The sequence below is a fragment of the Emiliania huxleyi genome, assembly GCF_000372725.1.
Source record: "Emiliania huxleyi CCMP1516 chromosome Unknown EMIHUscaffold_18, whole genome shotgun sequence".
NCBI classification, from domain to species: Eukaryota; Haptophyta; order Isochrysidales; family Noelaerhabdaceae; genus Emiliania; species Emiliania huxleyi.
Window position 1 is genome coordinate 1,066,330 of NW_005200784.1, and position 24,582 is coordinate 1,090,911.

The 24,582-nt window shown below is 68.2% G+C and overlaps 9 protein-coding genes across 9 annotated transcripts; 3 read left to right on the forward strand and 6 right to left on the reverse strand.

Annotated features, from left to right (window-relative positions):
* Position 1: 1 nt before the first annotated feature.
* Positions 2-1,340, forward strand: EMIHUDRAFT_434441 (hypothetical protein; the record flags this gene model as incomplete). The annotated part of the gene is made up of 1 exon (XM_005783564.1): positions 2-1,340. A coding segment is annotated over one exon (1,332 nt), but the record flags the coding sequence as incomplete, so codon positions are not given.
* Positions 1,341-2,600: 1,260 nt separating this feature from the next.
* Positions 2,601-3,071, reverse strand: EMIHUDRAFT_203352 (hypothetical protein; the record flags this gene model as incomplete). The annotated part of the gene is made up of 2 exons (XM_005783565.1): positions 2,601-2,807; positions 2,895-3,071. 2 exons carry the CDS (start codon positions 3,069-3,071, stop codon positions 2,601-2,603), a joined length of 384 nt encoding a protein of 127 aa, XP_005783622.1.
* An 889-nt stretch (positions 3,072-3,960) lies between these two features.
* On the reverse strand, positions 3,961-4,349 carry EMIHUDRAFT_63629 (hypothetical protein; the record flags this gene model as incomplete). The annotated part of the gene is made up of 3 exons (XM_005783566.1): positions 3,961-4,048; positions 4,125-4,208; positions 4,285-4,349. Coding segments are annotated over 3 exons (237 nt in total), but the record flags the coding sequence as incomplete, so codon positions are not given.
* Positions 4,350-7,119: 2,770 nt separating this feature from the next.
* EMIHUDRAFT_449704 (hypothetical protein) lies at positions 7,120-8,105 on the reverse strand (the record flags this gene model as incomplete). Its single annotated transcript, XM_005783567.1, has 3 exons — positions 7,120-7,179; positions 7,378-7,473; positions 7,560-8,105. Coding segments are annotated over 3 exons (701 nt in total), but the record flags the coding sequence as incomplete, so codon positions are not given.
* A 2,884-nt stretch (positions 8,106-10,989) lies between these two features.
* EMIHUDRAFT_203358 (hypothetical protein) lies at positions 10,990-13,228 on the reverse strand (the record flags this gene model as incomplete). Its single annotated transcript, XM_005783568.1, has 3 exons — positions 10,990-12,614; positions 12,721-12,831; positions 12,958-13,228. The coding sequence occupies 3 exons, from the start codon at positions 13,226-13,228 to the stop codon at positions 10,990-10,992; spliced, it is 2,007 nt and encodes a 668-aa protein (XP_005783625.1).
* A 2,023-nt stretch (positions 13,229-15,251) lies between these two features.
* On the forward strand, positions 15,252-16,328 carry EMIHUDRAFT_53219 (hypothetical protein; the record flags this gene model as incomplete). The annotated part of the gene is made up of 1 exon (XM_005783569.1): positions 15,252-16,328. A coding segment is annotated over one exon (1,077 nt), but the record flags the coding sequence as incomplete, so codon positions are not given.
* Positions 16,329-17,717: 1,389 nt separating this feature from the next.
* EMIHUDRAFT_426736 (hypothetical protein) lies at positions 17,718-19,847 on the reverse strand (the record flags this gene model as incomplete). Its single annotated transcript, XM_005783570.1, has 9 exons — positions 19,167-19,847; positions 19,013-19,078; positions 18,928-18,942; positions 18,789-18,796; positions 18,664-18,709; positions 18,519-18,591; positions 18,290-18,450; positions 18,098-18,177; positions 17,718-17,994 (listed from the first exon to the last, which is right to left on the reverse strand). Exons 1-9 carry the CDS (start codon positions 19,725-19,727, stop codon positions 17,718-17,720), a joined length of 1,287 nt encoding a protein of 428 aa, XP_005783627.1. The 5' UTR covers positions 19,728-19,847.
* A 2,206-nt stretch (positions 19,848-22,053) lies between these two features.
* EMIHUDRAFT_449706 (hypothetical protein) lies at positions 22,054-22,803 on the forward strand. The gene is made up of 3 exons (XM_005783571.1): positions 22,054-22,282; positions 22,349-22,521; positions 22,610-22,803. Exons 1-3 carry the CDS (start codon positions 22,096-22,098, stop codon positions 22,667-22,669), a joined length of 420 nt encoding a protein of 139 aa, XP_005783628.1. The 5' UTR covers positions 22,054-22,095; the 3' UTR covers positions 22,670-22,803.
* A 215-nt stretch (positions 22,804-23,018) lies between these two features.
* EMIHUDRAFT_203362 (hypothetical protein) lies at positions 23,019-24,475 on the reverse strand (the record flags this gene model as incomplete). Its single annotated transcript, XM_005783572.1, has 5 exons — positions 23,019-23,205; positions 23,280-23,403; positions 23,485-23,537; positions 23,685-23,740; positions 24,116-24,475. The coding sequence occupies 5 exons, from the start codon at positions 24,473-24,475 to the stop codon at positions 23,019-23,021; spliced, it is 780 nt and encodes a 259-aa protein (XP_005783629.1).
* Positions 24,476-24,582: the final 107 nt, after the last annotated feature.

Genomic DNA, 24,582 nt, shown 5'->3' on the forward strand with positions numbered 1-24,582 from the left:
GCGGGGCGGAGGCTGCGGGCGCGCGAGCACGGCGGGGAGGGGGAGACCACTTCGGGGAGGGAGGGCCTCCGCCGCCGGCTCGTGCGCGGCGCCCCGGGCGGCGGCGGTGAGCGCGCGGCGGCGGCGGCGGCAAGTCACAGCACGCGGCGCGCCGCCGGCGCGGCGTCGCAGCGTATCGCGGCGCAGATGTCGTCCGTGCCGAGCGACGACGACAACTACGACGACGAGGAGGCCGCGGCGGCGGCGGCAAGGCGGCGGCGGCGGGGTAAGCGCAAGGCGCCGGCCCAGCCGCGCCCGAGCCGCGGCTCCCGCCGAAGCACGCGGCGCGGCGGCGGCGGCGGCGGCGGCGACGGCGGCAGCGGCGGCGGCAGCGGCGGGTCGGGGCACAAGCGGCGGCGGAAGAAGTCAAAGCGGCGGCGGCGCGGCAGCGATTCGGAGGTCGACTCGCACGAGTCGAGCTCGTCCTCCTCTTCGTCGTCTTCGGAGGAGGAGGAGGAGGAGTCGTTCTCGTTCTCGGAGCACTCTGAGGGGAGCTGCGAGGAGGCGGCGGAGGCGGCGCGCCCCCCCGTGCGGAGGAGGCCGCGCGCGGTCGTGGAGGACGACGAGGCGGAGGGCGAGGCGGAGGGCGAGGCGGGCCCATCCACCTCCTCCTCCTCCTCCCGGCGGGGTGGGCGCGCGGCGCAGCGCCCTCGCCGCGCCTCGGCGTCGGCTGCGAGCAGCAGCGCGGTCGTGGCGCAGCCGGTGTCCTTCCGCTGCAGGTTTCGGTGCGGCTTCAAGCGCTTCGACGAGGACGAGGTGCAGGCGCACGAGTTCGCGTGCGAGAGGAACCCGGACGCCGAGTTTGCGGAGGGCGAGCTCGCGGAGGGCGAGGTGTTCGAATGCGAGTTTGAGTGCGGCTTTGAGCACGCCGACCGGGCGGTGGTGGAGGAGCACGAGGAGCAGTGCGAGAGGCGGCCGCAGGGCCGCCGCGAGCTGCGGGAGCGGCCTCGCCGCGAGAGGCGATCGGTTTCGCTCGCCTCGCCCGGCGACGAGGCCGCGCCGTCGGAGACGCGCGAGGAGCGGCAGGCGCGCCGCGCAGCCATGCGCGGGCGGTAGGACCGAGGCTGCCACCGCGGCAGAGGGTCGCCTCTCAGTTGACGTGCAGCGGGGCGCTCGGCGTCGGGTTGGGCTAGGGGAGTTGCGCGTCAGCGTGCGGTGCCGCGCTGGTGCTCTGGCGTTCTCTCTCGTCTCTCTGCCGACTGACAAGTCTCTAGTTTGCTTCTCCGCGCCACGTGTGTGCCGCCATGAGCTGGTTAGCTGTACGCCCACATGTGTACTCTCTTCAAAAAAATGACTGCGGTAACTCACAAAAGTCAAAACCCACCCGCGCCGGCGCGACAACCGACATCGCAGACCTGTTGCACGCCAACCGTGAACCACCCACGGACAGCTCAAAATCGCTGTGCGCGGCCGGCGGCTTGAGCGCGCGCCCTATTTTGTGTTTGTCCTCGCAGTCGATGCGGAGAGAGAGATTTTAGAAAAAAGGACGTCCGCCGCAATTCGGACAATGCTCTTTCCCACGCCCGCCACATGACGCCCACCGCCGCCGCGTCGGTCGGCGCGCGCCGACGCCGACCATCACCACCGACCGACGGCTCGCACGGCCGTGCGGTGAGCAAAAATTTGGGTCGCTGCGCGCCTGCCGGATGCTCTGCGACGTCTGGACGCTCGCCAGAAACGCCAGGAAGCTTGCCTTCCACCCCTGGGCCCGAGGGCGAACGGCAGTGGTCGGCAGCCTCTGCGACGCTCCGATCGGCTCCTCGACCTCATCGCCTGCGACGAGCCAGCATGGCTCGTCGCTCGACGGCAGCCTGCTCAGTATGCTCTTGGCATTCTGTACAGCCTCGCCAGGCTCTCTGAGACGGCCTGCAGGGCCGGCGCGGACCGCCTCGGGCGCGATGGCCCTCCTCAGTACCTACCTCTTCGATGCCTGTCGGCTCTCCAATCTCGTCGCCGGCGGCAGGCCCGCATGGCGCGCTGCTCGATGGCAGCCTGCTCAGTACGCGGTGCGGAGGGCGCCGCGGGGGGCCAAACTGGCTCCTGCTGCTCATATTTTTGACGTGTGTGTAGTCTATACAGTCTGTACACCAGCGCCAGTGCCGTCAGTGCCCACGCGAGAGGCGCTAATGCCTGTTTTTGCGCCTTGTCCGGACTGGCTGGGCGGTGGTTCACGGTTGGCGCGCAACAGGTCCGCACACACACATGCGAATTGCGATGTGTGACCCACGCATGCCGGCGGCGGCGCCCCCGCCGTCTCGCGGCTGTATATGCATACCTCAGCACCCCGCCTGCCGATACACACGGTGTGTGCGGCTGTGGGCGAGGCGCGTCATGCTTCAGCCAACGGCGTCCACGACGAGACGTGGGCGGGGTTACGCTAAGCGGAGTCGAACGATGCCCGGTCGCCCCGCCGCCTCCCAAGCCTCGGGATCGAGCACAGATTTTCGCTGCTCGATGAGGATAGATCCGCCGACGGCTAGCCGTACCGAGACCCTCCGTGTGTCGTCCATGCGCGCGCGCCACTCGGTAGCCGAGAAGAGGCGACGCGCAACCTCCGAGGGTCAGCAGGTCTTGTCGGCGCCTCGCTCGCGAAGGAGGGCCAGGATAGTCGCCTCGATTTGAGCGTCGAGCGGCTCGACCCGCGTGCCGGCCGACTCTGCCCTCTTTCGCTTTCGCTCAGGATTGCTTTCAAAGCGATGCAGCGACGCCTCCGAGACTCGCTCCCCGTCTGGCTCAAAGTGAACGCCCTCCTCCTCCAACAGCGCCCGCTTGCGGTCAATTGCGGCGCCACCGCCCCAAGAGCCGTTGAACCCGCCGATGCGCCGATCAGCAGCAACCACACGATGTCACGGAACCTCATCAGCGGGCGAGCACCCCGAATCCGGTGCGAGTGGGTTCCTCCGCATGCACTGGCCCACCGCTCGCGCACTGCCGCCTGTCACTCGCGCAAGCTCGCCGTACGTGGTGACGCGGCTGGTAGGGACGCTGCGGACCAAGGCAAAGACAGACTGCTGGAACGGAGTCAGAGTCATGGCGGCGCGTCGTGTCTCAGTCGAAATGTGTTTTTTGATCACAGCTCAGAGGTGCCTGCAGTTGTTGTTCTTTCGCGCAAATGTGACCGACGGCACCGCCATCACCGCGATCGAGCGCGCGCCCGGTAGTCGGTGCCCTCGCGCTGCTCGACGCCCGCCATCACAGCTTCGCAGTCGGCCATCTGCGTCACGGCGCGGGCGGAGACGAAGGAGGTGGTCTCGACCGATGACGCGCCCATTCGCGCCAGCCGGTGGATCAGCTCAATCTTGGTGGCTGCATCGACTATCCGCTGCTCGTTCTGCAAGCCGTCGCGCGCACCGAGCTCGTAGATGCGCACACGCGCCGGGAGGCTTGCCAGCGTGTGCTGCGCGGCGTGCCAGCGTGTGCTGCGCACGCCGAGGCAGGCGGAGCGTGTGGGCGGCCAAACGGAGCCTTATATCATGAGCGGCGGCGACTGGGTCGGAATTTTTCTTTTTCGTCGTGTACTCGAGTCCGCGCCCTTGTCGTGCCAGCCTGCGTGTGAGAGAGGCGGGCACACAGAATTCTAGATCCTAACATTCTTCATCCTGCTCCGCCGACAGGCTCTTCCGCCGTGACAGCCGGACGCGTGAGTCGGCGGAAGGGGAAGGTGACAGGAGCGCAGCCTTCATGGTGGGGTGCCGGCGGCGTCGGCAGGATGGTCGAGTCCTGAGACGGGCCAGGCAGGATGTCTCGAGAGCATCATCCGAACACGTGCATGTTGTTCATGATGGCCGCCATGTTCACGGGCCTTGCGGGCGGCGCCCCCGCCGCGGGCGTCTCGCCCGCGTGCTTGCGCCTGGCGAGGAGGGGGAGGGAGAGTCGGGCTGCCGCGGAGACAGAAGGCGGCGGGGTGGGAGTGCGGATCACTCACATGTGATTCTTGAGGTTGTTGGAGCGCGTAAAGGCGGCGCCGCACTCGTCGCACTCGAAGGGCTTCTCGCCCGTGTGCTTGCGCCTGGCGAGGAGGGGGGAGGGAGAGTCGGGCTGCCGCGGAGACAGAAGGCGGCGGGGTGGGAGTGCGGATCACTCACATGTGATTCTTGAGGTCGCTGGAGCGCGCGAAGGCGACGCCGCACTCGTCGCACTTGAAGGGCTTCTCGCCCGTGTGCGTGCGCCTGGCGAGGAGGGGGGGGGGAGAGTCGGGCTGCCGCGGAGACAGAAGGCGGCGGGGTGGGAGTGCGGATCACTCACATGTGATTCTTGAGGTCGCTGGAGCGCGCGAAGGCGACGCCGCACTCGTCGCACTTGAAGGGCTTCTCGCCGGTGTGCGTGCGCCTGGCGAGGAGGGGGGAGGGAGAGTCGGGCTGCCGTGGGAGAGAAGGCCGCGGGGTGGGAGTGCGGATCACTCACATATGTCGCGTGAGGTCTCCGCGGTCCGCGAAGGCGACGCCGCACTCGTCGCACTTGCAGGGCTTCTCGCCGGTGTGCGTGCGCCTGGCGAGGAGGGGGGAGGGAGAGTCGGGCTGCCGCGGAGACAGAAGGCGGCGGGGTGGGAGTGCGGATCACTCACGTGTGCGACACCTCTGCTCGGGCCAGGCAGGTGCGGGACTTGTGGCCGACCTTGCCGCACGCCGAGCAGCGCTGCGACTTGTTCTTGCTCGAGGAGGGCGTCTGGGGCGGGCGGGGGGGGCACACGCTGGCGGGTCGGCGCGCGCCGTGCGGAGGCCCTGAGAAGGGCGGCTCGCCTGGGAGTGCTGGGCAAGCGCCGCCAAATCCTCTGAGCGAGGAGCCGCCGGTCGCTTGCGGCTCGGAGCAGCGAGGCGCTGCTCACGCGAGTACGCCTCGAAGCCGGCCAACTTCAGCACCACGCGCGCCACGCCGGCGGCGCTCTCCGCTCCCGCCTCCGCCCGAGGCTGCGCCGCCGCGGGCGGGCCGGCCTCGCCCACGGAGGCGCCGACAGCGGCGGTCGCCTACTCCCAAACCGGACGCCGTGAAGAGAGGTTCCCGTGGGCTCGTGGCGGGCGCTCTTGCCGGCGGACCGGCGAGGCGTCGTCGCGCGGGCGAGCCTGCGGCGGCGCGACGGCGAGGGCGGCGGCGAGGGCGGCGGCGGCGATCGTGGGCGGGCCGGCCTCGCCCCCGGCGGCGCGGAGCACCAACGTGGCGGCGGCGGGAGCCGGGGCGGTGGAGGCGGCGGCGGTGGAGGCGGGAGCGGCGGCCGCTGCCTCGAGCGGCGGCTCGAGCGGCGGCGGCGGCGGCGGCGGCGGCGGCGGCGGCGGCGGCGGCGGCGGTGGCGGCGGCGGCGGCGGCGGCGAAGGCGGCCCCTCCGCCGGGGCGGGCGGCGCGGCTGAAGCGGCGGGCGGCGGTGCCGGCGGAGGCGGAGGCGGCACAGCGGGCTCGTTGGGCGCCAGCTTTGCGGCGGGCGGAGCGACGGCCTGCGCCGCCTCCGCTCCAGCGAGCTCATCGGCGGCGCCGCCCGACGCGGCGCCCTTCTCCTCCTGTGAGGTCACTCGCAGCCGCCGCGAGGCAATGAGTGCCCTCGACTCTCGGCAGACGGGGCACGTGCGGTGATGCGCACGGTTGAGGCTGTCGATGCAGTCCGCGCAAATGCGGTGCCCGCACCTTAGCACGCAGACATGCGTCACCACGGCGAACGCTGCGAAGCACACCGGACAGGCCGGTGGCCCGGGCGCGATGTTCAGCGGCGGTGTGGGCGGCGCGCGGCTCCTCGCCCGCATAATCGCGGCGACGGCGATGTTGTTCTCGTCCCGATGAGCGGCGAAGACGTCGCCGCCGTACGGTAGACTAGGGTTAGCCATCCGGCGGGAAGACCCTCCCGCGTGTGGGGAGAGGTCGGTCGAGTCGGTCGAGACTCCCGCGCGAAGCTGTGAGTGCAGCGAATAGGAAAATTCGAGATTTCGACACCGCGATCCTAAGGGATCCTTCAAGCAGGTCCCCGCTTGTTTCTTGAAACCATCACATAGTGCAGCAATAAACCACACCGCTCCGACATGCCGCTGCTGCCGAACGAGGCGATCGAACGCATGCGCAGTGATCTCGTCTGCGCGGGGAAACTGACCGCGTTTGCCGCTGCAAATATGCGAGATGCGCAGGTGCCTCGCGCGTGGGCAGAGCTGAACCGCGAGCAGGAGGCGGCCGAGCGCCGGGCTCTCGAGGAGTCTGCGCGAATGGCCCGCAAGGTGGCGAGGGACGTCAGGTGCGCGTGCGCTGGAATCGGCCCATTTGTAATCACATTTTGGAACCCCAGTCATTTGCCATAGGCCGCCTGCGGAGGGGCCAACGCGCACGCGCTCCGTTGTGTTTGTTTGTCGGGGGCGGGGGTGGAGAGGGGGGCGGGGCGGGCAGGGTCGGGGCGGGAAGCGCAAGCGCGACAGTGGCGGCCATGCACGCGGGCGACGGGGGCGGCGCCGTTCCGTCGAGCGGGCGAGCGGTGCAGTCCGGCTGGTGCGAGAGCTGCCACATCTGGGACCGCCTCGAGGTGGACCCTGGGTCCTGGTCGCAAACGGCCTACTGCCAGGGCTGCTGGGCACGGTGGTGGTACGACGACGACGCGGGCCACGCGGGCGTCACCGCCCCCGCCGCCGGCGGTTTGTCGTGGGCGTCGCCCGTGACGGCGGCCGGACCAAGCGCTTCGCGGCCCTCTCGCGAGCCCCGCTATGCCGGCGGGGGCGCACCGCGGGGCGAGGGCGAGCCGCCGTGCGAGAGCGAGTCGCGCTTCAGCTTTGGATCCCACTCATCCAACTCGCCGCCGATCGCCGGCGCATCGATGTCGGTTGATGTGGCACATTGATGTCGAGTAATGGAAATCTCTAGTCTTTCTTAGAGATTGAGAGCTTAAAGATTTGAAAGACTCCACTCGGGTCTACAGTGCTACCCAGAGATTTGAGACCAGAGATTTGAGACTTGAGACCTCAGTCACTCGGCCTCCGGTGGGATACTTTGAGATTAGAGACCAGAGACTTGGAGAATGAGATTTCCCTCACATGATTGCACTCCAAGTGCTCCAAGTGCCGAGCGCGCGCAACTGTTGGGTGCGATGGCGTGTGAGACGTGTTTTTACCCATGTCCTCACTGCCCGGGGTCGACGTCGGCGTACGGCCGCTTCATCTGCTGGCCCCACCCGCCCATCTCTGAGGGCGGAATTGACATCGGCGGCGGCACCGGCACCGACATCAGCCCAGGCAGGCCGCCACCGCCGCCGCCCGGCCCGCCGCCGCCCGGCCCGCCGCCGCCGCCGTAAGCGCCGCCGTGGCCGCCTCCGTGGCCGCCTCCGCCCCCGCCCCCGCCGCTCGCCTGCATGGCCATTGCGCTCCTGTGCGCCTGCACCTCGCTGCGGGATGCGGTGCAGTTGGTTGCGATGTGGCCGCGGCCGCCGCACTTGTGGCAGATGTTCTGCGGGCACTCGTTGATGTAGTGGTCCACCTGCGGCGGGCGGAGGGCGGGTGGCGGACGGCGGCATGCAGAGGCAGGGAGGCCGTGGGGGAGGGGGGGGGGGGGTCCGGGCGCGCCTCGCCGCACTTGGCGCACTTGTACCCCGGCGGCGGCCGCCGGCCGCTGGGGCGCGGTGGCCCCTGCCCGCCGCGACCAGCGAGCATCCCTCCCATCCCGGGGAAGCCGCCGCCGCCGCCGCCGCCGCCGCCGCCGCCACCGCCGCTGCCCGCGCCGACCGCGTTCGCGCCTCCGGTGAGCGGCGTCAGGTTTGCCATCGAGGCGGCGCCGCTGTGCGGGGCATGCCGGTCGCGGCCGGCGCGCAACGGGTGGCCAAGCAGGCAGTTCTCGTCCTCGCAGGAGCAGTTGCGGCTGTGCTCCCCCTCCGCGCCGTGGTGCCGCGAGCACGAGAGCTTGAAGCGGCACGACCTGCCGTAACGGCACGCCTCGGGCGGCTTGAAGCGCGAGAGGTCCTGCTGAGGCCGCGCCGCCAGTGCCGCCTCGATGGCCCCCGGCGGGGGGGGCACCACCGCGGGGACGTCGTGCCAGAAGCCGAGGTAAAAGTGCCCCTCGAACCACGCCGCCTCGCCCGTGAGCGGCTCGTTGCTCGCGGCGATGCTCGCGAGCGCCCTGGCTGCCTTGCTGCGAGCCGCCTCGGCCGACAGCACGCCGTTGCCTGGCGCGCCCGGCGGCGCGCCGGGCGCGGGACCGCCCGCAGCGGGCGGTGGGATGGGCAGCATATATATGTTTGTGTATGTGTGTGTATGCCACGCCTGCTATTCACAGCCTTGTTATTGAGAAGAAAATACCTCCTATGGCGCTGTGCGCTGGCCTGTGAGAGGTTGAGGTGTTCACAGCACAAGCCCTCGCCGGGGGCTCGAGCATGCGCAGCGAAAAGCATATGTGTATGTGGCCGACCTCAGAAAAGAATTCAAGCTGATGTGGTGGCGGCGTGCCGTCCTTGCGCGAGGGGAGCTCGATAGACTCGAGGGGCCAGGATACGCCGCGAGGAGGACAGAGTTGCGCCGAAAGGCGAAAGAAGCCGCGAGAACAAGGGACCGGCAGGCGGCAGCGTCGCCGGACGAGGCAGATGAGAGCGACGCGACAGAGGAGGAAACGACAGGAGGGAAACGACGAGAGTGGGACGACCGCGAGGTGGCATGAAGGTTGCAGCGAGAAGCGGCGAGAGACTGCGAAGAGAGATAGGAAGAGGCAGACTCCCTAGGGTGGGCGACGGCTAGCGCACCACACACCTCTCCTTAAAATCCCTGTGTGGTGGCGGCGTGCCGTCCTCCCATCCCTCCCTTGGGTTGTCTGTTTTCTTTCTTTTTTTGCCGTCCTCCCCTCCCTCCTTTGGGTTGTATGTTTTCTTTCTCTCTTTCTTTCTGTCCGGTTCTTTAGCGAGCACACACACACACACACGCACACACACACACACACACACACACACACACACACACACACACACACACACACACACACACAGTTAGTTAGTTAGTTAGGAAGGTGAAGAACAGCCAGCCAGGCTCGGACTGGACACACCAACGCGGTATGGGTAGGTAGGTAGGTATGGGTGGCGGACACGATGGCGGCACTGGCTGCCGCACCGCCTGGTGTGGAACCTCAGGGGCGGCCCCTCGACCCAGCGGTCGCTCCAGCTGCGGAGGCGGAGGCGGTGGTGGTGGGTGCGGGCCTGGCGGCGGTGCCGGCCGCCGCAACTCCTGGAGCGGGGCCTCGGGGGAGGCCCCCTGCCCCTGTGACCGTCCCAGCCGTGGTTCCACGCGTCGGCCGCCCACCCCGCTCGTGGGGGGGGGGCTAGCTCTCATCTCCCCTCGGGAAGGGGGGGGGGCGGGGCCCGTAATCGCCGACGGCCCCGCCTCCCCCCTCCCCCGCTCCGCATCAGGCCGTAGGCTGTGCAGTAGTCGCGTCGCCTCCCCCCTCGCCCGGTCCCCTCTCGATTCGGTCCCACACTGACCGGATATCAAAGGCCGAGTTGTGTTCGGATAGCGGGCCCGCCGATGCCACCCGTCTCTTCACACAGCAAGCGTACGCCTTCATCGCCTGCTCCCCCGACTGTGTCGGTCCCGGTGCGATGTCGTTGACGAGGTAGTCCTCCCACTCCCACCGGAAAACCTGTCCAAGAAGGTCCGTCGAGCCAACCAGCCGTCTTGCCAGGCTCCGCACTTCCCGCGTCTGCACCGGCCTGAGAACGCCGGTGCTGGCCGCGAGCGACAGACCGATCGGCCTAAGCTCCGCCAGGACCGCCTTCTCGCCCGCCGCCGCGGCCGCTCGATCCATCCATCTCGGCCTCTCGGATTGCCTCCTCCCGTCGTCTTGCCCTATCTGCTGCCGGCACGAACCTCTCCGGGCTGCCCCGTGCTCTTTTTGGCAAGACCCGCGCCGGGGGAGGCCGATCCACAGCCGTATCCCCGGCTCGGGATGTATGTATGTGCTTGCTCGCCCGTTGCGGTGGTCGCTCCCCCCTCACTGCCAACCCGTCTCCTTGCCTCCTCTTCTCACGGACCACAGGAGCTGCACAACAAAAGCACACACACACTCCTCGTCCCTTCAAGGCGTGGCACAAAAAAGAAAAGAAACAACCCACACACAGGCGCGTCATGGGTCGTCGCGTTTTCCGCTTTGGGGACGGCCACATAATCACGCAACGCCCGACAAGTAGTGGCGGATGGGACTCTCGACCACGGACCCCGGCGCAACACTTGTCGTCGCCGAAGCTGTGCCAGTGAACGCGGACGCCGCAGATGCGCCGATTGCCGTGGCGGTGGCTGCACAGCCCGCGGTGGCGCCGACGCCTCAGTTTATGGAAGATGAGCTTCAGGCCCTGACCCGAGAGATGCGGAAGAGGTGTGGGAGTACGTATGAGGGCACTGGCTGGCTCTACTGCTTCAAAATCCGCGACCGCCTCGATCTCCTTCCTTTCTCGAATGGGCGGGGAGAGAATGGCGAGTTTCCGAGGCAAAGCGACATGCAGGTCTCGTGCTGCGGCTGCATTCCACTCACGAGTATTCAGAGCACGGGTGCGTTCAGCGCCGACGGCACGACTGGCAGCTTTGTTGCCAGTGACGGCGGCACATCGACTGCGACTCTCGCCTCGCTAGACGTTGGGCACAAGACATCGGCGTCGTGGAGTATGGTGACATGCAAGAACGGAGTGGTCCTGTTTGAGGGCATCGCCACCATTGACGGGCGCACTGATACGGGCACGCTGAGTGGTCGCGCGATCAACCCTGAAAATGGCAGCTCCACAACAATCAACATCAACTACACGAAGAAATGACTACCATGCTAACCTGCTACCTGGCGATGCTCATCCGGCATCATGATGTGTCTTCGTCAGCGTCTCCTCTCTCTTTTACTCCCAGGCGCCTGTTGAGAGATGCGTTGTGGGGGCGGGCCCACGCTGCCACGCTCCGTCTAAGAGCACCATCGTGTGTGTCATGACAGCCGTCCACCATGCCGTGTCTCGCGAATAGCTCGCGTACAGTATCTCTACAGTACCGCCGGCGCCCACTCGGGCGGCACCTGCGTCTCTTCCCATTTCACGGTATCCCGCAGCCACAAAAGGATGGTATACCACGCCCGGGCAACCTCGCTGTGACCCGGGTTGTTGCCGGCGCAGCAGCCCACATTCTCGATCGTCGCGAGGCCCAGCACCGGCGAGACGTGGAAGCCGTCCCTCACCACGTGCTTCGCGACGAGCCCCGGCATCGCCGACGAGAGTTTGTGAAACATCTGCTCGTCCTGGGTGAGGAGGATCTCCTGATCGCCCCAAAGCATGAGGGTCTCCATGGGCAGCTTCTTCGAGCCGCCCAACAATGCCCTATCTCTCTCCGCCTCGGCGAGCACGGCGAGCTCCTCTTGCGTCGCGAGGATCGGTGATATCAGAGAAATCGTCGCGCGCGCGGCTGACGAGGCATAGACCGCGCACACCTGCTTGTACCCATTGCGAGGCAGCATGTCGCCGCAGCCGTAGTGAGCGAGCCCGCCATTCTCCTTTGGCGAGTTGGCCGCCATCGACGGGACCGTCTCCTGGTCGGCCGAGCAGTCGCGCAGGTCGATGAATGGCGAGATGAGCAGCATCCCGGCGGGTGACGGCATGTGCTCGCCCTCATAGAGGTTTTCGGCCGCCGAGAGCAGCATCGTGAGAGTGAGCCCGCCCCCAGCAGAGTCGCCGGCCACGACAATATTCTCTGAGCCGTAGAGCTTCACCAGCATCATGTAGGTCCTGGTCCAGCCGAGGACCTGCGTCGGATAGACACACGGCTGATTGTCCTTGCGGCAGGGATCCTTGCTCGCCAGTGGATACTCTCCAACGAGCACGACGTGGCCCGTCTGCTGGGAAAGGAAGAGCGCGAGCATCCACAGGTAGTCTGCCGACTGCGTTGCAATGTACCCGCTCCCGTGCGACCAATAGATCACCTTTGACCCTGGAGCTCCGGGCTTCACATTGGTCTGCAATGGCCGGCCCGCCCTGTCTCTCGCACGCGGTGGCGTGGGCAGCACACCCCGCATCTTCTTCCCCTCATACGTCTCAAACGAGGCCGGGAAGGCCCAGTATCCGCCGCAATCTTCCTTTGTGTTCATCTGGTCGTCGTGCTGCCCAACGTAGCCGCTGGCGGGCATGTAGGTGGTGTTTGGAGCGAAGCCTGGCCGCCCGCCGCAGAGGCCACAGCAGCCTCTTTGGTACAGCACGCAGCAGGTGAAGAGGCACGGCACCGAGGTCATGAAATCGGCCAGCGCCTCGACAGACGAGGCAAAGTCATTAGGCCCGGGGGAGTCATATGGCGGGTTTTGCTTCGGGTCGGTAGGAAGAGGCCAGAGGCGGAGCACTTCTTCTGTCCCCGCGACGATCATGCGCTGTATCCAATAACGCATGGAGTCAGTTCGCTTCGCCGGAGACTTGCAGCAGACGCACGCCACATCGCAAACGCCGCCCCTCTTGTCCTCGCCGAGGCCAGTGCAGGGGCAGCAGCAAGTCAGGCAGCCGCACGGACACCAGCTCGGCCAGATGAAGCGGTGGCCGACGTCGTTGCCGCAGGTGAAGCAAAAGGCGAGGAGGAACGTGCAACCGTAGTTCGATTGGCAGAAGAGGCACGAGCGGGGGACGCAGAAACCTGCCCAAAGAGGAACGTTTGCGTGGCACGCGCGAGCAAAAACGCGTAATCTCAAGTGGATGGGTTGATCGGTGCATTGTTGCTCTGTTGTGTGGCTGGCCCTCACCGTAGCAAGCATCGCGGGTGCATGCGACCCAGTCGCGGCAGCACATCACCTCTTTGCCCGGAGCGAGAAACTCGTCGTCGTACGGAAAAGAGTACATGTAGCTGTAGACGTCTGCTCGCAGCAGACGTTCAGTTGGGTAAACACGTCTGCTCGCAGCAATTAGGGCATCTGGGTGATGGGAAGCGTGCGAGGGGAGCGACGCGAGGCAGGCAGAGGCATGTGCATCGAGGCGCGCACCCGGCAGCCCGAGGTCCATGTGTGCCATCCCTCGGCTCTGCGCATCACTTGGGTCGAATCCACGTTGCATCACCTTCAGGCGTTTGCTTTCGTGGTTCAGTCTCGTGCAGAGAGTGATGAGAGGGGACGCAGCACTTCGCGCCTTTGGTTGCGGCGGCGAAGGGGCGACGTCAGGCGGCTCCAGCTCGAGTCGGGGGACAAATCCCGTCTGGCGCCGCCGCTGGTCGAGGTACGACGCGCTGGGTGGCGCCATCGACGGCTGCGGCTTCATGGCTCGGCGAAGGAAGGGTGTGTGGGACGTGCGTAATAGAAGCGCATTGGCCGGTGCTGGTGCCGCGGCCGCGTTCCATGGAGCGGCTCGAAGCGACCGTCCCACCTGACGTTGTGGGTGGGCAGCTAATGCTGATGGATACGCCTGCTGGCAAGATGCATGTCCAGGCGTGACGTGATCTCCATCCGTCCCTTGACGGTGAGGGTGAGATGATTGAGCCCCGATCCTCTCTGCAGGTGCCAGCAGGCCTCGAGCCTGGAAGCCGCTTCACCGTTGAGTACGCTGTCCCCGCAACGCCAGTCGTGCAGGCGACATGTGTGCAGCCAGCTGCCGCTCGGCTGCCGGCTGCAGGCGGTGCTTCTGCGCCGGGAACGGAGGTGCACAACCATTACTCGACGACAAACAACTATCACAGCGACTTGCGGTGGGGTCTGACTGGGCCGAACCCAAGACACCCCAACTCTTATGTGGACCTGTGCGCGACGGTGACGACTTTCTCAGTGGTCTGCGGCATAGCATTTTGGTTAGGAGGGAACTGCTAGTAGGGCCTGGAGCTGGTCGAACACCATGCTCGACGGCCGGGCGTACGAGCCGACGACGGCGGACGGCGCAATGCGCAGGGGCGGCCACTGCCTCCGCGCGGTCGACGCCGCCGCACGGGGCTGCGTTTTTCGAGCGCAGCGCTCCCAATCGTTGTGGGGGCGACCCCTCCCCAAAACGCTGCTCAAAGGGGTGCGGCCGCTTTTCGAGTCCAACGCTCGAAATCGCTGCGCCCTGTTGGCTGCCACTTTTTCAGTTCCTCGGCTCCGCACGCAGAGCTGGATCACGTCGTCGTCGATCGCAGCCGTACCTGTACCTGTACCTGGTGCAGTGGGTTGCGGGCATTAAGAAAACAGGATTGCGCGGCACGCCGCCGTTTCGTCTAAGCCTTTCCACACACCCCTCACCAACCCCACGCCGTGGTTTCTTAGCTCCCAGGTCAAAGGTCAGAGCCGGCCCTAAGGATTTTTAGGAAGAAGAGGTAAGCTGCGGTCCTCCCGGATCCGATCCCCAGCCAGTCACCTCTCAGTCAGTACGAGTCTGCCACCGACTCAAGACACACACGGACACGCCTCCATCCACACCGCTCACTCAGAACACCGCCGGACACCGCAGACTTGCCGGACACCAGAGGTACGTGCAAAATTCTTGGTGTGCCTGTGATCGCCGTACTGGGTGAGAACGGCGTTCTCTGGTAAGCTCAGCTGTGAACTTCCCAGTGGTTTGCTCTTGCTTGCGCGCGACCTCTTGCGTGCACGCCCAAGCTCGAGCGGCATCACGCAGAGCGAGCTCTGCGCAGGTCCCGCGACCTTCTCGGGCAGGAGCCCACCTCTCCTTCCCTCCGTGCGCCCAACGATATGGGCAAATCCGCGCCAAAGCGCGCTTCCGACGCTGACCAAGACGTACGGCCCGCAGAGGCAAAGGATGGATCTGGGCCGGAGCCCCCTCCCTCGGGGGCTGGCGGGGGCACCGACGGGGCCCCAGCCGCGCCTCCCGCTCCTGTGGACTCGGCCGAGGAGCTGCGAGTGCTTCGCAAGCAGCTCGAGCGGCTCGAGGCTCAAGCCGCCGCTCGCACCCGACGGGGAGGACCCCCCACCGGGAGGCGGCGGTGGCGGCGGCGACGGCGGCGGAGCGGGCGGCAAGGCGGCCAAGGACCGCGAGCGGGTGCCCCGGAGCCTCCCACCCCCCCAGACTCCGACGCCGACTCGTCGGAGGACGACGTGGGGTTCACTAGCGCTCGCTTGTGTCAGTCACACTCCTGCTGCCACTGCTCCTCGTCGCTGCCATGCCTAGCAGCGACTTGCCCACCCTGCGCATCATCAAGGCCGATCAGCTGCCAGCCTCCTGCTTCGAGCCGGTCGACCCGCAGGCGCGCGAGCAGGCGCTCGCGATGATCGAGGACGTAAAGGCAAACAAAGAAGACGGCCTGCTCAAGCACGCGTGGCGGCTCGGCGACCTGCCCAGTGGCGACCGCAAGTACACCGTCACGCGTGACGAGCTTCGCGCCGCCTTCGAGGCGGCGGAGCCGTCGCTGCAGGGCCTGCTCGAGCGGGTCGCGGCGCGAGTGCGCACGTTTGCAGAGGCGCAGCGGGCCAGCATCACGACGGTGAGCACGGAGATCGAGGGTGGCGCGGCGGGTCAGCAGGTCGTCCCCGTGAGCAGCGCGGGTTGCTACGCGCCCGGAGGCCGCTACCCGCTCCCCTCGTCCGTCATCATGACGGCCGTGACTGCGCGCGCGGCCGGTGTCGGGCGAGTCGTGGTCGCCTCGCCGCGCCCGTCGCCGGTGACGCTCGCCGCGGCGTACGTGGCGGGCGCCGACCTGCTCCTCGCCGTCGGCGGCGCGCACGCCGTCGCAGCCCTCGCCTACGGCCTCGGCGACGCGCTCGCCCCCGTCGACCTCATCTGCGGGCCGGGCAACAAGTGGGTGACGGCCGCAAAGTCAATCGTCTCTGGCTTCTGCGGGATCGACATGCTGGCTGGGCCGTCGGAGGTGCTCGTGATCGCGGACGCGTCCGCCGACCCGCAGGTGGTCGCCGCGGACTTGCTCGCGCAGGCGGAGCACGACGTGGAGGCGCGTCCGATCCTCGTGACGCCCGACGCGGCCGTCATCGCCTCTGTCAACCGCGCGCTGCAGTCGCAGCTGGAGACGCTGACGACGAGCGAGGTTGCCATCCCAGCGGTGCAGAAGGGGTTCGCCGTGCTGGTGGGCGACATCGCCGAGGCAGTCCGCGTCTCGGACCGCATCGCGCCCGAGCACCTCGAGATCCAGACCGCCGACGCGCAGGCGGTCGGAGAGAGCTGCGCAAACTACGGCGGGCTCTTCATCGGCGCGCACGCGGCGGAGGTGCTCGGCGACTACGGCGCCGGCCCCAACCACGTGCTGCCGACGGCGGGCACCGGAAAGTACACGGGCGGCCTCTCCGTCCACACCTTTCTGAGGCAGCGCACCTGGATGCGGATCGACGACCTTGTGGCGGCGCAGCGGCAGGTGGAGGACTCGGTGGCGCTGGCGAGGCTCGAGGGGCTCGAGGGGCACGCGCGCGCTGCGGAGCGGCGGCTGATCGCCGACGGGGGCGCGGGCAAGAAGCAGCGCGCGGCATGATGAGCTTGAAATAAGGTGCTTTCGCACCCGGGCGCGTGCGGCGGCGCGGGCGGGCCGGTGTGCGGTGAGCGGTGTTGCCAGTGTTGGGGAGACGAGGGGAGGGGGCGCGCGGGCGCGAGTGGTGAGCCTGCGTCGGCGACCGTCCGTGACACCGGCCCGATCCATCTGAATTTGTTTCTTAAATCGCGTTGTTTCGACGCGAAAGCACATATCCTCCTCGCGCACCTCGGTCGGTCTGCTCGCAACCGCGAACCGCGAACCGCGAACCGGGTCCCGCTGGGTCGCTCTCGGTCTCAAAACGCACACCCGACAGCGACACCGGCGGTCGGCGGTGTGGAGTGTGGTGCCCCCGCCGCTGCGCCGTGTCGAGCCGCTGTGCGTGGGCGTGCTGCCCGCCGCCGGGGGCTCCCTGGGCTGGAATAAAGCGCCGGTGCGGACGCGTACGGGGGTGCAGAAGAAGCCGGGAAACAAAGGCGTCGTGCAGCGCGCTGGCCGCCGCCTCGCGCGAGGCCAAGTCAGCCGACCCGGAAGCCGGCCGCCGCTAGCATCGCCGCCTTCTCGGCGGCGGCGGCTGCGGCTGCGGCGGCTGCGGCGTCGGCGGCGATTTTGATCGAGGCTTGCGCCTTCTGGAGGGCGATCGCCTTGTCGTGCGCGCCGCTCGAGATTGCCTCGTCGCGGTGCCGGCGCAGCATGCGGATCTCCGAGCGGGAGAGCGGCGCGGGTGGCGGCGCCGCCGTGAACCAAGCGTGGTGCAGCGCGGAGGGCGCTGTCGCGCGCTGCTCCGGGTCGGGGGTGAGGAGGGAGTCGAGGAGGTCGAACCCCTCGTTGGCGAGCGCAGTGGTGCGGTGGTGCGCCAGCGCCGGCTGGTTCGGCTCCTGCGCACGCGGGGGGGGGGGGGGGGGGGGCCCGAAAAGGGGGGGGGGTCCGGCCGATGCGTTTCTTTCCCCCCGCGGCGGCGGGGCCGTGTCCCCCCTTTCCAACGGCGGGAAAACGTTTGGGCAACCAGCTTTTTGGCAAGTTTATGAGGGAGCCCGCTCCCGGGGGGGGGGGGGGGGACAACCCCGGGGGGGCAAACCGGGGAAAAAAAGGGGGGAGGGCTTCCCCCAAATGCCCTTGCTGGAGGGAAACCCCCCCCTCCGGGCCAAACCTCCCCTCCTGCCCTTTAAAAATTTGGAAAAGGTTTTAAGAAACCGCGGGCCCCCAGGGGAAAGTTGGCCCCCACCCCCCCCAAGGGGTGCCCCCCCCCTGCAAAGCCCAAAGCAGGCGTGTGCTCGAGGGGGCTGCCGGCGCGCTGTCTCTGCCCGGAGGCGGGGGGAGGGGGGAGGGGCGTGGCCTTGAAGATGACGTTCACCTGCTCCGCCTCGGAGGTCCCCTGGAAGAGGGGCTCGCCTGAGCAGAGGCCGGGGCGGAGCCGCTCGAGGCGGAGAGGGTGCTCCCCCCCCCCCTAGGCCCCCTCCCCCGCCAGCAGTGCCCGCCCGCGTTCTCCCCTCTCGCGCCCCGCCCCTTCCGAGCGCAAGCTGCCGCGCCTCGCTGCAGCCACTCGGCGAGGATGCAGCCCAGCGACCACATGTCCACCGCCTTGCCGTACCGCCGCTCGCCCAGCAGCACCTCGGGCGCGCGGTACCTGAGGACGCACGGAGACACGGGTCGTGGACGGGTCGTGGACGGGTCGTGGACGGGTCGTGGACGGGTCGTGGACGGGTCGTGGACGGTCGGCGCCGGCGCACCAGAGCGACTGCACGTCCGGCGTGCACGGCTGCGCGCCCGGCAGCCCGCTCGCGCGACGGGAGAGCCCAAAGTCGCACAGCTTGAGCACGCCTGTGTGTGGGTGTGTGGGTGGGAGGGGGCGTCTCGCGGTCGGATGGGTGTGAGTGCGGAGTGGCGTGTGTACCGCCGTGCCGCTACTGCCGTGTCGCTACTGGCGGGTCGCCGTTCCGGTCGAGAAGAAGGTTGGTCTGCTTGAGGTCTCGGTGGAGGGTGAAGGTGGCGTGGACGGCGGCGAGGGCGGAGAGGAGCTGCATGCAGAGGCACTTAGCCTGCGCCTCTGCGAAGGGCGTCCTCATGTGCTCTATGAGCAGGCCTGCACTCAGGCGGAGGGAGGGTGGGAGAGGGACGGCCGTAGCCATGGCTCCTGGCTTGCGGCGTGACCGAGGTCGTACTCGACGAGCTCCATCACCAGGAACATCTGCTGCTGGTCGAGGACCACCTCGTGCACGCGCACCTGCCCACGCACGGCCGACCCGTCACCAGGGCTCGCGGCCGTGCGAGCGGCCGCCCCTCGGCGAGCCCGCGCCACGTTCGGGTGGCGGAGCGAGAGCAGGATGGACATCTCCCGCACCTGACGCAGCGCGGGCGCGGTGAAAGAAGACCACGGCCCGCACCACCCCTGCCCTCCCCCTCCTCCCGCCCTCCCCTCCCGGCACGCCCTCACCCTCTACCTCGGCTGTCCCTGCACCTCGGCTGTGCCTCGGCTGTACCTCTGCTTGTGCCTCGGCTTGTGTCTCGGGTGTACCTCGGCTATGTCTCGGCTATGTCTCGCCATCTCGAGGGGCACGCCCTCGTCCACGTCGACCTACAGAGGAGCTCACACGCGGCTCCAGGAAGGCTCGCGGGAGGGGGCACGCCTTCCGCCCCGCCCCCACCCCGCTGCTCGGCAGCAGCTGCATCGCCTTGAGGGCGACCAGCTCGCCGCTCTCTCGGTGCCGCGCCTGCCCGAGGGGCGCGAGAGGGGGCAGGCGGGGGGCGTCAGGTGGGGGGTCGGTGGGCGGCGGGCGCCCCTCCCTCCCTCCCGCGCGCCTTGTAGATCTTGTTGAAGGCGCCCCGCCCCACCACGCCGAGGTTCTCGTACACGTCGATCGAGCGAAGCGCCGCCTCGGAGTCGCGCAGCCGCTTGAGGGTCCCAACCTCGTACCGGCGGCCAAAGGTGTAGCTGCCGCGCCGCGTCTCGCCCGCCTCCGCCTCGCCCGACGCCGAAGCCTCCCCCGCCCCCGCCGCGGCGGCAGGCGCCGCCGCCCGCCCGGGGCCCCATCGCCCCGACCGGCCGCTGCTGCTCGGCGCAGCGGCCGCGTCGGCCGGCGCAGCGGCCGGCGCCGCGCCCAGCGACTGGCCAATCGCGGCAGCGGCCGAGGCGGCGGCGGCGGCGGCGCCGTGCAGCGAGTCCGCTCCGGTCGGGACGAAGCGCCCCGGCGTCGGCGACGACAGCTGCGCGCGAGACGCGAGCCCGGGACGCGGGAGGGCCGCGGCGCGCGCCTCCGGCTTTGGCGTCGCATCGTCGTCAAGGTCGCCGGCACTGGCGGAGGCAAAGAGCTTGTTCGGACGCGCCAGCTTGCTCCCGCCCAGCTTGCTGCCCAGCTTCATGCCGACGCCGCCGACCTTGCGACCGAGCTTTGATGGCGCAGCGGCTGGCTTCGTTGCGGCGCCGCCGCCGAAGAAGTTGTCCTCGGGCGGCGGCGGCGGCGGCGGATCGGGCGGCAGTGGCGGCGCCATATGTGTGTGTACAGGGCGCGCCGAAGTGGGAATAAGAACTTGCGGCGCAATAGGACCGCCGCAAGCGGCGTGGCGTGGGGCGGTTGAGCATCCCTCCGGGGGCCCCTCTGCGCCGGGGAGGCGTTGTTGGAGGCTAGGACGCAGCGCCCGTCGCCTTTTTCAAACTCGGGGCCCACTCCGCTGTGCGCTCCGACCCGAATTTGGAGAGGGCCATGAAGTTTAAGGTGTTGCTGCGCAAAAGGGGCGGGGCGCGCAGGCGCGCGCAGCCCGCCGAGAGCTCTTTTTGGAGACCAGACCGTTCGGTGGTTCATGCTTTCTATGTCTATCTATCATGCTTCATGACACGACACGCGGTGGTGGGAGCTGGTGGAGCTGTCAGCTGATCGATCCAAACGGGTGGCGGTGGGGAGTGGGGGGCATGGCTGGGCATGCAGGTCCGCCAATCGGCCCGGCCTCTGACGTGGTGCTGCCGCTGCATTCGCTGAAGAAGAGAGGTGCGGCTTGATTGGAGGCGCTGCCGCTGGAGGCGATGGCGCTAGCGAAGGGAGGTTGGGCCGGGCCGTGAGGGGCTGATGGCGCTGGCCAGCGCGCGGGGTGTGAGATGCCGTCGTCGTCGTATACTGCTGGCCCTCGCCCTCAGTTGCCAGGGCTGTGGGCTGCACAATTGGCGTTTGTGGCGTCTACGCAGGCTCTGCAGCGTGATGGCAGGCGGGACTGCGAGGCCGGCGGCAGCGGAAGGAGAGGCTGGGCACGAGCCAGGAACAGGCTGGCCAGGTCCGCAGGTGGCTGCGCTCGGGCGAGGCGCGCGCGCACATGGCAGGCCGAGCAGGCTCGGCATATGAACCCCGATGTCGCGATGGCGGTCCCGCTTTTCCGCGATCATTTCGTCCGTGCAATCGAAGGAAGCGCCGGATCGCCCAACCATGTTATGGAGTTTGCCAAACTTGCCCCGCCGTTCTTCGTCCGACGTTCAGTGGTTTTTGCACGGTGTTCGGATTTTCGCTATTTGGTCGTGTGGGTGTGAATTCCGGGATTAGTCAATGGTACCGCGTCGGCGACGCGGGCGCCTTGCGGGCAGCCAGAGCCCTTAGCCACCCTTTTTTGCGCGGTCAAAAGAGAGAAAATAACAAATCGACAACTCCCTCTCTCACATGACAAGCGATCCCACGACAGCGAGTGTGGGGACTACATGATCCGTACGTGAAGGGTGGAGGGGCCCGTCCGCAGAGCTAGGCGGCGCGGGCACCCCACACTGGGGCCGAGGACAAGAGGCCGTTTGCCGCTTGCTTGTTCTTGATCCAGTTGGTGCGCATCTTGCGCGCCTGCTTGTTGATGTTTTCGGCGTCGCCCGCCACCGCCCGCCATGGAGATCTGCTGCGTGTGGTGGACGACAAAGCTCAAAGGAGGAGGCGCTCGCCGACGCCGCCCCATACACCGTCCGGTCCGTGTTGGTGCCCACCGCTTCCTTGGCGAACACGTGGAGGAACTGCTTGCATGGTGGGCGGCGCAATGCCACCCAAAGTTTCCACGAGCACCAGCCGCACTTGGAGCACTTGGAGTGCAGTCGGTAACCTCACATCCAGGGCCGAGGAGCTAAGAAGCGCACCCAGCGGGCCGGATGATCGGGATCGGGTTACGGGCTAGAGAGCCCTAGCCCCGGGGGTGCGCGTTCGCAGGGAAAGGGCCGTAAAAGTAAACACGGGTCTCCGAGGGTTGGACCCGCGTACCGGGTTTCCCCTTAACTGCAGGACACCTCCTCCAATCGGAGCTACTGGAAATCACACTGTACACCACGCCCAAACACACAGACACTTGCTTAGTCCTCGGTCCCGGAGCTCCCCCTTCCGTCCTCCCGGGGCTCCGGTTCTCCCCGATTCGTTCTTAGTTATGGCTTTCTTGACCCACTTCGCGTCGTAGTACTGCGCCCCCCTCCACTTCCAGCCCGTATCCGTCTTGACCCACCCCTTTCCATACGCGTGGTCTTTGACCCATCCCTTTCCAGTCGAGTGGTCGAGCGGTCCGTCCACCTGACGGCCACGCTCCTTGCACCCCACGACCCCCGTCAACGCCCTGTCTAGCGTGTTTCCAAAGCAAAAGAGAAATGGCGCTCGATCCCACCGTGGAAGTGTGGCGGCAAGAAAAGAGGGGTTGCTCCCCGAATGTCTGAAAAGAATTCGATCAGGCGTCCGATCCGATGCTCTCCGCCCTGCGGTGCCGCTCAACGAGCACGCTGGCGCGCATGGGCTCGCGTCACTGCTCATATAAAGGGCCGCCGCTTGCGCCGCACAGTCGGCCTAGCGAGGCGACCGTCAAGCGCCTCGCAGCTGAAGCCGAGATGCAGCAGAAGATGTGGGACCTCTTTGTGCCGGAGGGCGGCATCCGGTTCGGCGACCGCCGCTTCTGGGTGCTGTTATCCATCGTGCTGGGCGCGCCGCTGCCCACTCACGCCCTTCCCTCCTAGCCGCCGCAACCGACTCTTTCTTTCCTGCCAGGGCTCCATGCAGCAAACATGTACAAGGACAGCCGAAAGCCGCGCGATCTGGGGCTGCCGGAGGGCGCGGTGCGGAGGCTACCCGACGGCGGCTTGCTGCTGGCCGACGGATCGATTGCGAAAAATGCCGAGGCAGCACCCGCGGCGCAGCACACGTTGCATCGGGTCAGGGAGGTGTGACGCCCTTGCCGCCCACCCAGCGCCGCCGCCGGCCACTCTCAGCCCCGTCGCTCCAGCAGCTCCCGCGCCCTCCGCCTCGCAGGCCGGCGAGGACGACACCGCACTCGGAAGTGCGCTGCGGAAAATGAAGGACGCTGTGTGAGATGTTGTGTGGCGTGGTCGGAGTGTGTTTTTCGCGCCCGCGGCTCGCCGCTGCGAGTCGCGGTGCGACGGCCGACGGGACCGACGTGCGACGACGTACCCGCGCGCGCGGCCGCGGGGGGGGGGGGGGGGGGCGGCGAGCCTAGCGAGATTAACAGTAAACAGACAGCCAGGGCACGCGCGGCGCCGGGGACGCCACTTTTTTGCGGCATATGCGCATAATATTGCCCATGCGGCATGCGATGGGGGACTCACGGCCGAGCCCCCGGCGGCCGTCGCGCAACCGACCGGGGTGCGCTGTAGAGGGTGCGCAAGAGTGCCAATCTCGTGGAGAGAGCCCGCGGCACGTGTCAGAGGTCGAGCACCTCCCGTAACCTCGCGATCCGCCTCGAGCGGCGCGCGAGCAGCAGCAGCAGCGCGGCCCACACCACGTCGTACGCCTTCCACTTGAGCCACGGCTCGAGCTCGTCGCTCGCCGCGAAGAAGAGCTCGAAGAGCCGCGCCAGCCAGACGACCCACTCTGCGGCCGCGCCGTCCCTACAGGCTCGCCACGCTCGGCTCTCACGCACCGTCGGCCACATGCCGCCCTCCTCGGCCTCAGGCGCACGCACCGGGCGGCGGGCAGCAAGCGGACGGCCCACCGGACAGCCCTCTCGCGCCTCGCCGCCGCCGCCTCGTCCTCCTCCTCCTCGTCCGGCCCCGCCGCGGCCGCCTTCTCCGCAAGCACCGCCGAGCCTGGGGCGTGAGGAGGGCGGCTGGGCGGCGGGCAGAGCGGCGGCGCTGCCCTCTGCGCCCTGCCTGCGCCGCTGCGAGGACTGGACCGGACGCTGTCCTTGCCGGCCTCTTCATACGGCAAGTAGGACGACGACCTGCAGCCGCGCGGGAGAGACGGATGCCCCACCCGCCCCGAGCCCGGAGGCGGCTAGCGGGCTGCTGAAGGTGCACGGGAGGGCGGCTGAGGGCGGCTGAGGGCGGCCAGAAGGCTACGAGGGAGGGGGGGGGGGGGAGGCACAGACGTCTCGTCGACGCCGCTTCCCGAGTCGGCGGCGCCGGCGTGAGGCGGCGGATGCGCCTTCGAGCACACGTCCGGACGAGGATCAGGGCGGAGGCGCAGGGGGCGCCGGCAGGCGCGAGCGCGTTCTGCCCGCTGCAGCCGCGCGACTCGCTCGGCGACGGCCAGCTTTGCAGAGCCGGGCGTGGCGTCGGGAGGGCTGGCGTCCGCTCTCCGCGGCGGCGGCGAGGGCGTCGATGGCGGCGAGGCGGCGGGAGCGCGGGGCGCGTCGGCGACAGAGGGCGGCCGCGAGCCAGACGAGGACGAGCGCGGAGAGGGCAGCGCTGAGGGCGGCTGCAGCAGCAAGCGGACGGAGAGCCGGCAGACAGAGGCGGCGGGCGCAGCCTCGTGCAGGCTGGAAGGGATCTCCCGCCGCTGCTCGAGCGCCTCCACCACCTCCTCCTCCTCGAGCGGCGCCGAGAGGATCAGCACCCGGTCCTCGTTGAGCGAGCTAACAGCGAGGAGGCTGCCCGGAGGCCCGAGCAGCGACAGGCTCACGCGGAGCGTGCCGCCTGGCGGGATGGCTGCAATGTTGGGGCGCACGAGCCAGCGCCGCGGAGCGTTGGTCTTGGCCTTGTAGCCCAGCGGCACCTCGGATGTGTTTGCCAGCAGCAGCGTCGCAGTGAGTGCCGGCGCCACCATGTCGAACTCCATCTCGCTGACGCTGCGCTCGGAACCGAGCTGCAGCGCCGGTGAGGTCGTGAAAGAGGCGTCCGACAGCGATAACGGCAGGGGACGCTCCGCCTCGAGGCTCATTTTGCCCGCTCGAGGCTCAAACCGAAATCGGCCGCGCTTCCGGCCTCTTGAAAAGAATTGTGGCACGCCAGTACAGTCAGTGTCGTGCGAGACAGAAAAGAAGTCCC